The sequence below is a fragment of the Aquarana catesbeiana genome, linkage group LG04 (genome assembly GCF_042186555.1).
Source record: "Aquarana catesbeiana isolate 2022-GZ linkage group LG04, ASM4218655v1, whole genome shotgun sequence".
NCBI lineage: Eukaryota > Metazoa > Chordata > Amphibia > Anura > Ranidae > Aquarana > Aquarana catesbeiana.
This window is the reverse complement of record NC_133327.1, coordinates 477660231-477672453: the sequence shown is the minus strand read 5'-3', so window position 1 is coordinate 477672453 and position 12223 is coordinate 477660231. Positions and strand designations below refer to the sequence as shown.

General features: G+C 44.1%; 1 protein-coding gene across 2 annotated transcripts in view; it reads left to right on the top strand.

Moving 5' to 3' along the window:
• UNC93A (unc-93 homolog A) overlaps window positions 1-12223 on the top strand; it is a 975902-nt gene that overhangs the window by 513505 nt on the left and 450174 nt on the right. For both annotated transcript variants that reach the window (XM_073627620.1, XM_073627619.1), the window contains one exon: window positions 5208-5343. In XM_073627620.1, the coding sequence (XP_073483721.1) occupies window positions 5208-5343 (136 nt within the window). The remainder of the gene's footprint in view (window positions 1-5207; window positions 5344-12223) is intronic.

Sequence of the window (12223 nt, the reverse complement as noted above, 5' to 3'; positions counted from 1 at the left end):
TTGTTCCGGATCTGAGTCCAGATGTTTGGCCTCCACTGTCCCTTTATATGCTGGGTACGTTTGAAGCAGAGGCACTGAAGAACCTAAACTTTATTGTCTTCAGGAAGGATGATAGCGAACCATCCTCTGAAGCCCAAGCAGTATCCTCCATCGGTCTTCATTGGCCAGTCGGTGGCGTTATCTGGCCTGATAGTCCGCAAACTTGTCAGTGTCATGACAGGGAGGATAAAGCCTGATGGCTCGAGTGATTGATTGCAACGATGCCATATGAAGTTTGGGATCCTAAGCCTTCTGCTTCATGTCCAAGTCTTCCTTTTGACTAATGCAGACATAATCCTTGACATCTTCTTTGGCTGGATGGTTCACCATTCAACAAGATGTGGTAACACTTGAGCGCAGGCAAGATGAAAGCAAAGCTCTGGCCAGTGATAAACACCCTAGGATGGCTGATCCTAGAGTGAAAATTAAGTGGCCATTGATTGCAGCCACGGTGGATGCAAGACTGTATGCCGTTTCTCTAGTAGCATGTTGTGGTCAGTTAACCTTTATGGCTCATCCCACAAGTTTCCTATGTTAATTGCTCTAATGAGTCATGGAGGGAATGAAATGAGTTGGAGGAGAGGAACGAAAAATTCCAATGGTTTCCACGGATTCTAATGCTCCAATTTACATATAATTCTGCCGGCCGACCTCACTGGGCGACTTGGGTGAAGAAACTTTGTTGCTCCCTGAAAGAAGTAGACTCAGCTTTAGGCAGACAAAAAAGATGATTATGGATTCTTTATTCTCTTCCATAGTTTTCCCAGGTTTAACATGTCATTCAATCTTTGTTAATTTGCCTTTTGGCTATCCTCTGGTCATTGGCGATTAACATAAGGGATTAATCCCTCTTCTAGAAATCACAGGATCCAACTTGAACAGTCACCACTCTGACTTAAAAGAGGTATGTGTCACTTGTGGGATGAGCCATAAGGGTTAACTGACCACAACGGACTACTAGAGAAACGGCATACAGTCTTGCATCCACCGTGGCTGAACTGCATCAATGGCCACTTAATTTTCACTCTAGGATAAGCCATCCTAGGGAGTTTATCACTGCCAGAGCTTTGCTTTCATCTTGTCTGCGTTCCAGACAGTCTGGATACCGAAGTGAGCTCACCGCAGGCCACAAAACACTACTGTACTACAGTAGTATAATCTTTCCTTATTTCCAGATCCATTCGCTGTTCCAGGGCCCCTGCCAAGAATATTGTTTTTTCTGCCGGCAGAATGGCACCCCTGGCTAATCTGATGAAGACTGTTTGGCCAGCTGCTTTTGAGGCAGAGGTACCCTTTAAACAACTTAGTTGTTTGATTAGCTTAGTACCTGAACATAATTGAATAGAGATTCCACACCGTCAGTTTGGACAGAGTTAAAGCATCCACTTTTGCTTCTGATATGCCACCTTGCCATAGCAACCTCCCAGAAGCAAGCTACTACCAGCTAAGTCTGACCCATCGGGCCAGTCTGATAAAGACTCCCTGGCCAACTGCTTCTGAGGTAGAAGTTGCCTTTTAAATAAACGCAGCTGTTAGATTAGGCTTTGTAGAGAACCATTAGTGACTATAGGTCTTCTCAGTCCCTGCTCATTTGCCGCTGCCTTTGGCCTTCAACTTGGCATGCATTTTGGCCGACACGTCAGCTACCACCAGTCCACTATCCCCCTGATGATTATTGTAGTCCAACTTTCTTAGTCTGCCTCTTCTGGCAGTTAAATCCAAAGTGTTTCCTTCAGGGCTAAAGAGGACCTGTCCCTGTTGCAGAAGCAGGTTGACTCTCCTCCTCCTGAGAAGTGGTGCTGGTGTTGAGGGCTTGGAGAGATTTACAATCCATTATGCCCATAATGTGCACTCTTTTAGGATAGCATATACCTACCTGCCCTCACCTTAGTGAACGTTGCTGGTCTCTAGGAAAGCTGATTGCTACTGGCTCACGGATGAGCTGAAAGACTGGAGACACACCCTGGGAGTATCTGTTAAAAAACATCAGTAGTAAACCACTACAAGCATTAAACCACATATCCCTCTGTGGTGTACCACAGACAGCAGAAGCAATTACACATTGACAACTAACAGGTAAAGGATATGTAACTAAGCAGAAAAAGTCTAACCACATAACAATAACTGAATACTATAGCCTTGTGCACCATGTTTTTGCCTTACCACCCACATGCCTCATGGCCAAACATTAAGTCCAATGAATGTCCACCCATGGAGTCATGATGAAGGAGCAGTCCCTAGAGACCAGATGCCTGCACCCCCCAAATCCTGGATCCTGAGGTGGGAGGTCTCCCTCATCTAGGAGATTTACAGCCTGTACAGCGGGGAGCTACGCCACAGGAGAAGCTTGAACCTGTGCGGCTTGGCAAGATGAATCCGGGAAGGTGAGGGAAAAGAAAAATCCTGCTTTCAGCAGCAGCAAAACCGACTGTAGCAGTGAGGAAAAAAAAAAAGAGAATGCTGCCTGTAGGGAGGAGACTTACATAAGTAGTATAACAGGTCCTGGAATAGGACAGGGGCAGAGCCTACCCATACCTATATGCTGTCATGCTTGTGTCATGAAAGAGAAGAGCAGTGAAAGTAATAATATATATTACTTATACCATATATATATATATATATATATATATATATATATATATATATATATATATATATATATATGATAAATACACCCAGAAGTAGGATATGGGCATTTTAACTGGGAGTCAGACATGAAGCTATATGAAGAGTGGATTGGAGATCTAAATCTTTTATATTAAAGTAGTACTCAAAGCTGAGACTTTTTTTTCATGGATATAATAATTTCAAATATAATGCACAATGCTGCTAAAAGTTTACTTTAAATGTAATTGTAATGCCTTATATTACCTCCAGTCTATCAGCATTCTCTGTGTTCAGATGCCGATCTTCCGTGCACAGAGTTTTTAAAGTGATTTTTTTTTTTTTAACAACAAACATGTTATACTTACCTGCTCTGTAATAGTTTTGCACAGAGTAGCCCTGATTCTCCTCTTCTGGGGTCCCCCACTGACGCTTCTGGCTCCATCTGCCTTCAGAGTGCCCCAATAGCAAGCTGTGAAGTATAGTATATAGCAAGTTAAAAACAAAAACGTCTGCCAAGTGAAGTGAACCACTCACTTCCTGCCCAGGACTACATGTGCCTTGAAGCATTGCTCCTCACAAATTTACATTCAGGCACTTACTGACATGTATGGATGGTGTACTGAGCTGTATGTGTGCTTCACTGTGTCTTCTGACATGTATGGATGGTGTACTGTGCTCTATGTGTGCTGCACTATATTTTAGGATATGTAAACAAATAATGCATTCTGTATGCAGGCCAACTAATCGGCTGACTGATTAATCGATTAGTTGTTTTGGCCATAATGCAGTATATACAGTATACTGTGACAGAGCACTGATGATATGTGACACTGGGAGAGTCAGTTTAGGCAAAGAAAGGGCACCTGACGGTCAGAACCATAAAGTTAGCCATGCCAAACCAGTGTGATTGCTGAATAGAGCAAACAGCTTTAGCTTCAAACATTTTAAATATCTAGCTTTTAAAATCAGGCCAAACATCCAAACATTTGCTTGCCAGCTGCTCTGACCTGTCTCTCACAAATTCTAGGGGTAAATTGGAATCTATATGATGCCTGCATCAGAACCTGTAGAGACAATCTCTGATGCTGGCATCATACAGTCATATCTTTTTTTTTTTAACATGTCTCTAGCGTAACACTGGGAAATATTACTGAGTTGCAGAACTTTATTTGTCTACAACATAGCAATGTTAACTAGCTTACCTAACTATAATTGCCAGGGGCAATTACCAGTCTGGGAGATGTAGTCTTGAAGGAGGAGCTGATTTGGGGCTGCCACTACAAGGCCCATAAGCACCCGAAGGGGGGAGGGATGAAATATTAAAAAAAGCCCAGGAATGAGTTGGGCAGTTGAGAAGAGTTGTGCCAATCAGAAAGGAGTGTATGAGCTGTGCTGTGCAAAGCTGCACTGCATCCGACCAAGCCATGCCAGAGCCAAAGGGCAGACTGCTGTACTGAGGGCCAAGGTGGGGGAGCTAATCATGAGTGTGGACACCCATCATCCAGAACTGCTGTTCGAGCTGCCTTCGTCTCAGCCATTGTCACTGCACCGGCATGGGCCCCCTACAGTACAGATTTCTTACTGTCGCACATAGTCTGCCACAGAAGGATCTGGTGAGAGGATCTATGACCTGCACAACAACTATAACTACATTTCTTTAACCCAACCCTGAAGGAGAACCATTACTCTTCATTGACACTTTGCCATCAGAAATCAATAACACCTGCTGCCACTTCCACCTGTGAGCAGCAGTCATCAATGTCTGAGACTGAGTCCCAAGCTGTAAATACCCCCAGAATGTTGACCTTGACCGCTCTTTATGCATCTCTGATCAGTACATAATAGCTTAGTACTTCCCCCCACGGTCCCTTTGAACGTGCCTTATCTCTGCCTATCTGCACTAAGAAGCCTACTCACCTACTGAGCCTAACTCTACATTTGACTGCTGCTGAACTTCACCCTTTTCGAAATCTTCACTGCTTTTGCGCACCAATGTTAAAGGGCCCCAACTTTGCTAGCAGAAGCCTATTTTATAAAACTGTTCATGATTGCTACATAGCAAAAAATGCTCTGGTCATAAAGGGGGTAAAACCTTCCAGGGATCAAGTGGTTAATGTTGATCTTAACAGCTCAGTGTGTGTCATCTTTGTGTGACTGCTGAGAGTCCCCAGCCAAGGTATTCTGGTGGTGTCGGGGGGGGGGGTGGTGAGGTTTCACCGAAGGGTAAAGAGAAAGCAGAGGACCCAGTACAGAGGATCCAGTGGATCCTGGATAATACCCGAGAATGTTCTGTTTGGAGTCTTTTCAATTAGTTCCTGATTATTACAATTAATGTTATAAAAAGCCTTCTCCCACACCACCACATAGTTTCATTGTGATGTAAATTGTGAATAGGTACAGTATATAGACCTCAATGTAAACAGCACCTACTTTTGGTTCCCCAGCTGGCCAGTGGCTCAGGCTCAGCTGTATTCACTTTGATAGAAAATGGGTTGGAAAAGATAAAAAATATGTTATACAGTATGTTTGGAAAACTGTAATTTATTTTCTTTCTTTTATAGTCTTATGTTACCTGCTCTCTTGGGATTCATTTTGTTGGATATGTAATGATCTGCTTTGCAGCAGTCAATGCTACCTGCTCCTTGCTGTTTGGAAAACTTTCTCAATATACCGGAAGGATGTTTCTATTTTTCCTTGGTAAGATTCTAAGCTATAAATTTCACACTGAGCTCTACTTGGAGTAAAACCATAAAACTGTGATTTCTTAGAGCAATAGAGAACTTTTATTTTTAAACAATTATAACACGTTGATCATAATTAAAATGCATTAACTAGAAGACAGTGTACAAAGAAGATATTGTACAAATGCATGCTAGATGTTAAAAATCATGTTGAAGTCATTATGAAATCATTAATATTATTATTATCATTATCATTTGTGTTTTTATTAGTATGAAGCTCTGATAAAGAAAGTGGGATCCCAGGAACATAATAGCTGCTACTTTCCATCGCTGTGTGCAGACTTTTGAAATTGTGTTCTCAAGCTTGACCTTTGATGGCCTCTCACATTGATTGTGGATAAATAGAGTTCTAATTTTATATTTGTAATCAGCCATTTACTTACTATTTTATGACAAATGTATACATTTTCTTTACATTTGTATTGCATTGTTCACAATGTACAACAGCTCTGTAGGACAATTAAACAGCAAATCAGTAATGAATCATAGGGTCTATTTATCACAAATCCAATGGGTAACTTCCAAGTGAATTATTAAATCATCATTTGCCACGTCGGTTTCTGTCTGCATTGCTTACTTTTTTATGTCACAGCTAATAATCAAATCTTGCAAAATGAATGTCATTCAAATTACTTAAACCATACTAAAGGCAAAACTTTCGAATAGAGTTGGATAGAATGGTGATAGAATGGTAGAAAAAAACTTTCAGATTTGTATTGCTGTCTGTAAACCCTCACTTTCATTCCGTTGACTCTAGTAATCAGGGCAATTAAAGAAAGAATCTTCCCAATGAGGGCTAGGGAGTTTCTTTCTCTAATTGCCCCGATCGCTAGTGTTGCCAGGAATAAAAGTAAGGGTAAATCCAAAATATTAAAGTGTAACTAGGGGGCGTGGCCTAGCGCGGGATGTGATCAGACGTGTCCCTGAGCAGCTCTGGTCTCTCCTACAATAATCCTGCTCCATCCTGGGTCGACCAAGCCTAAAACATGGATATTCTGATACCTACCTTGCTGGAGATGACCCTTACGCCACTGTGGGTCTTTTCAGTGAATGGGAAAGTGGAGAACAAAGCAACCTCCGGCCAAGATGAGCTTCACCACCCACTCCTCCCAAGGCTCTCCGGCCTCTACTCCTGATCTCTTCGGGGATGTCCAGGATGTCTCCCCGTCACCCTCCCCGGGGACCCCGGATCCACCAGCCCTGTCTTCGCAGGCGGCCCTGAACGAGGATGGTGCGGGCGATGGGAAGGGACTCATGCTGTCGGAGGTCCTGGCCACCATTAAGGTAAATCACTCGGACCTTATGGGGAAGGTGGATGAACTGAAAATTGATCTGGGCGATTATGAGGCAAGACATGCACAAAATATGTATTTTGTATGGCCGGGTCACTGAGCCTGAATGGCGTATCAATGATATGGAGGACACTATTAACCCATACTGCCCAAACATACTTCGGGGGTAAGATTGCAACGTTGGAGGATAAGGTGGATGATTTGGAGACTGGCCTCCACAGAAATAACCTGTGTCTGGTTGGTCTACCTGAGCAGGTGGAGGGATCAGACTCTGTAGCCTTCCTGGAAAGCTGGCTTGAGCAAGAATTTGGCCACAATCAACTTTCCTCCTGCTTTGTAATTGTGAGGGCCCACCGAGTCCCTGGGCATCCTCTCCCTGAGGGACTCCCTCTCCACACGATGGTGATTCGTTTCCTTAACTACAGGGATCGTGACTCCATTCTTGGTGCAACCCGGAAGAAAGGGAGTCTCTAGATCAACAATGCTGTGGTGTCCCTGTTCCCTGACTACTCTGCATCAGTTCATAATAAGAGAGCAAACTATCAGCGTGTCAAGCAGCAGCATGACATCCAATATTCAATGTTTTTCCCTGCTACCCACCGTGTTACTCACAGTGGGAGGGTTCATTTCTTCCAGTCCCCTCAAAATGCGTTGGCTTGGTGGGAATCGCTACCACAACCTCCCTGAGCACCCACCTGATGGATATCCACCCATTGAGTAACGGAATCCTGTTTATTGTTACCTTCCCTATCTTTCTTTGTTTATGCTTTTATGGGCTTTATTAAGCCAATTTTTTGCTCGACTACATCTCTCATGCCGAAGAGTCTATGACCCTCAGCTACTGAGTTGGCCTGAGCTGCCATGGGGTGAATTGCTCTCCCCACTCGGGTTGGACACTGACAGTTTTTCTTTTTAATTTTTCTCGTTCCGCTGTTAATGGCCATGTGCCCCATGCATGTTTCAGGGTACAAGCCCTTATAACTCTTGTTTTTAGGAGATGGGCAGGGGTTGTGCTACCCTTCTTGGGTAGTTTTATTGGTTTTGCTGTGTGTGTGACGTATGTATGGTTGGATGTCTGTGTGCCACTGAATCCCTATATTAGCTGTGATCGGATCTGAGGTTAACTCCAATGGGATTTCATCCCCCCTATTTTCTCCTGCCCTATGGGCTTTACTGCTTCCCTCATATCTAGCTCTGAGGAAAGGGGTGCGCCCCGAAACGCGTTAGCTGTACCCCGTGTTCTGTGCATGTCCATGCACTGTGTTTATGGCCTTTTGTCAGTTGCATTTTGTGAATACCCACTTTATACAAAAAATTCTTATTATTAAATTATCTCTGGTAATGCACTAGGTGTGCGTGCCATCCATTTGTTTTTCTTGTAGTTCCTTTCGGATTACCCCATCTGAGGAAGGCAGCATCTACCCAGTTTTGGGATACCATATATACCTTTCACACTACCATTTTATTTGACATCTGTTACTCCACACCTTGGAAGACCTATTAGCACTGGAAGTGACTGTATTTTTTGTATCTCCACAGTAAATATATGCTCGTGGAATGTTCGCGGACTGAATTCCAAATTTAAAAGAACTTATGTTTTTGAAGCACTGAAACAGCACAAACCACATGTTCTGTGTCTCCAGGAAACACATCTAATGGGCTCCAAGATTCTAGCATTAAAGAAGTACTGGGTTGCTCATCATCATTCCACCTATGCCAATTATGCCCGTGGGGTAGAGATCCTAATTCATAAGGGGTTACCATTTTCCTGTCAATGGGTTATTTCTGACCCTAAGGGACAAAAGCTCATCTTGCAAGTGGTTATACACAGGGTTTCTCTTTTGTTGGTCATGGTTTACCTTCCCCCTCTGGTCACAGCTACAGTGTTTACTGAATTAAGTGTATATTTTGCCTCACTGCCAATTTTTCCCATGATTATCTTTGGTGATTTAAACTCTGTAATGCAACCTGCCTTGGACAGGTTGAAACCTCTATTATATGAATCAAAATTGTTTTGTGTGTGGTGTGATAATTATAGATATGTGGACCTCTGGAGATGGAAATTTCCTACAATAAATGTTTTTTCCTGCCAATCTAATCACCTGTACACACGGCCGGTTTTGTTGTCGGAAATTCCGATCGTGTGTGGGCTCCATCGGACTTTTTAGTTTGAGAGCAGGATATAAAATTTTCTGACAACAAAATCTGATTGTTTAAATTCCGATCGTGTGTACACAAATCCGATGCAAAGCTATTGGCTACTGCCCCGTTTATAGTCCCGACATACGTGTTTTATGTCACTGCGTTCAAAACTATCAGATTTTCCGACAATTTAGTGCGACTGTGTGTATGCAAGACAAGTTTGGCTCAAAATCCGTGGGAAAAAATCCAATGGATTTTGTTGTCGGAATGTCTGATCAATGTCCGATCGTGTGTACAGGGCATTATTCTTATGCGGCTCTTTCTAGGCTGGACTATGCCCTGGCCACAAAAGATTTACTACCCTGGGTTCAATCTATAGCTTCTCTATCACAGACAATATCTGATCATTCCATAGTGCAGGTGTCTTTGACTTTGGGTCATCGACCCTCGTTTTGGGTTTGGAGACTCAGTCTTCTCTGGATCTCCACACCGGAAATTTATGATTCCATTCTGACTGATATGGCCAATTACTGGTATTCTAACTCTGACTCTACCACTGCGGGACCTGTCTGGGATGCCTTTAAGGCAGTGGTCCGGGACACCTATATTTTTCGTATCAAACATTATAGATCTGTTGGACGGGCCGCACATTAATAATGCACGCTCCCGTCATATACTGAATCCATTCTCTGACACTCGGAGTATCCTGATGGATGCCCATAGGGCAACTTCATTTAGTAGATCTAACCAAAAAGCAGCAATTATACCTCTCTGCTCGTATTCTCGAACATGGGAGTAAATGGTAAGCTTCTTGCGTATCTCAACCATGTGAACTTTCAGGACAGCTCGATTCCTGAACTTCAACTCCCTGATGGGTCCCTTACGTCAGAAGCATTAACTATTAATCAGGCGTTTGCATCATTTTTTGGAAAGTTGTGAGGATATGGTGGTTCCTACTGAAACTACCTCTGCAGGTTTTTTTGCCTCATTAGATTGTCCCACACTTAGTACTCCCCAGCAACTCATGCTAGATAAACCCTTAATAGTAGCAGAGGGAAGGGGCGGAGCCGGCGCGCAGCATGTGAGGAAGGCAGGGGCGGAGCTCTCTCTGCAGATTCCAGATCCTGACCAGATCCTGTGAGCTAAACGCTCAAATTTTGGCCTGGACAGCTGGGGCATGAGTGGGGGATCCTCGGGAGAGCCTCTGGGGATGGTGAAATATGGTCCACCCTGGCCAAAAACGCCAGGAGAGCGGCTGGCCCATTATGCCTGGGGATCTCAAGATGGCGCCGCAGTGCCGGAGGAAGAAGAGGAATGGCCACTGCTCCAGAGGCATGAGGACACAGTAAGACTGGTGCCTGCTACCCCCAATCGGGTGAGTCCCAGAGTGCAGAGAGATCGCACTACAAGCAGGGGAAGATCCTTGGACAAGGGGGATGACCGCAAGCTTAGAGCTGGCAGGGCCCTCGAAGAGGATGAGGAGCCATCCCTCACACAAATCATGGCAGCCATACAGGGGTGGCAAAACAAGCTAATAGATCATTTTGGGGAACTGAAGGTTGACTTCTCCTTTATGAAGCATGATATGCAGAAGCTTAGAGAAAAGGCACAGGCTACTGATCACCGCATTGCTACTTTGGAGGACACTGTCAGACCAATGAGCACAGATACCCAAGTGATTAAAAAACCCTCTCTGAACACACTAGCAAGATGGCCGACATGGAAGACCGCATGAGAAGGAACAACATAAGACTGGTGGGGTTCCCTGAGGGGGTGGAAGGCAACCTTCCTGAAGAGTTCTTGGAGGAGTGGCTAAAAGTGCATATGGCCCCTGGTACTTTCACTGATATGTTTGCCATAGAAAGGGCACACAGAGTCCCGGGTAGAGCCCCACCGAAGGGAGCAATCCCCAGACCCATGATAGCAAAGATCCTGCACTTCAGAGACAGAGAGAATATCCTGAAAGGGGCCAGGACAGGGCCTGAAATAAAGTTCAATAATAACCGGATATCTATTTACCCTGATTTTTCAGCTGCCACGCAGAAACAGAGGGCTTCCTTTTACCAGATAAAGAAAAGGCTTAGAGAACTGAACTTGATCTATAGTATTCAGTACCCAGCAAAATTGCACATTGTGGACAATGGCAAAGTGCATTTCTTTACCACCCCTATGAAGGCTTCTGACTGGCTGGATGCTAGGGGGAGACCGAGAGGAGGGATCTCTCCGAGACCCCCATAGCTCATCATACACCTATGGCAGGGGTCCTGGGGGGTGACTGTTGTAAAAGAAGGAGGTCTGTATATTGCTGAGCCGCATTTTTACTGCCCTTTTTCTCCTTGATTTATTTCCTGGATCCCAGGCTGAACTGACTAGTGTCATGCTCTGTGGCCTTAGCCACCTGGCAGTCCAGGGGGCTACAATATGCTGCTCTACGGATGGTTTGTGTTCGTTTTTTCTGTTTACTTGCTCAGACTTTCTTACAGCATTGAAGGAATCTGCAGACGGTTCTCCTCACTTTTTTTTTTTTTTTTTGAGGTGAGAGGAACAGGACGAAGGGAGGGGAGAAAAGGTTTGAACTTGCTCCTCACAGTACTGGAGCCTGTGTGACTTATTTAAGTCTCACATCCATTATACCTTTTGGGTTGAGGTTTGGGGAATGAAGTGCCTGGCAAGTTGGGGTTGGGTGCGGGGTGGGGGGAGGGAGACAAGGGGGGGGAGAATCTGGGATAACTGTCATTATGTTTTCTGTGTGCTCTTGCTCTCAAGTGTGTTTAAGATATATGTAAATTGCCTTTTGTGCAGTCGCCCTGCAGAGCTGCGGGGGGGGGGGAGTTGTGGAGCCCTGGAAGGTACCCTACTCCACTGTCGGGGGGGGGGGAATACTCTCGTTGATATTTACTATGGCAGTGAACCTTAGAGTGGTGTCTCGGAATGTAAAGGCCTTAATGCTAAATTTAAATGATCATTGGTGTTTGATTACCTCAAAAAATATAAAGCACATCTGATTTTGTTGCAGGAAACACACCTGCAGGGCTCCAGGACTCTCTCTTTGAAAAGGGCACATATTGCGGGGGCTTACCACGCCAGCTACTCCTCATATGCTGGGGGAGTTTCAAGCATAAATAATAAATAAATAATTTTATTTTTTTATTGTTAAGTTTACTTTTATTTTTCTAGTTTGACGCTTTTTTTTCCATTTTTTTAAATCACTTTTATTCCTATTACAAGGAATGTAAACATCCCTTGTAATAGGAATAAGCATGACAGGTTCTCTTTACAGTGAGATGTGGGGTAAAAAAGTCCCCACATCTCACCTCTAGGCTGCGAAGCCTGAAATAATAAAAAAAAAAAAGAGGTCTCGACTTCCCATTTTTTCGAATGCAGAGGCTCTGAACGATCATA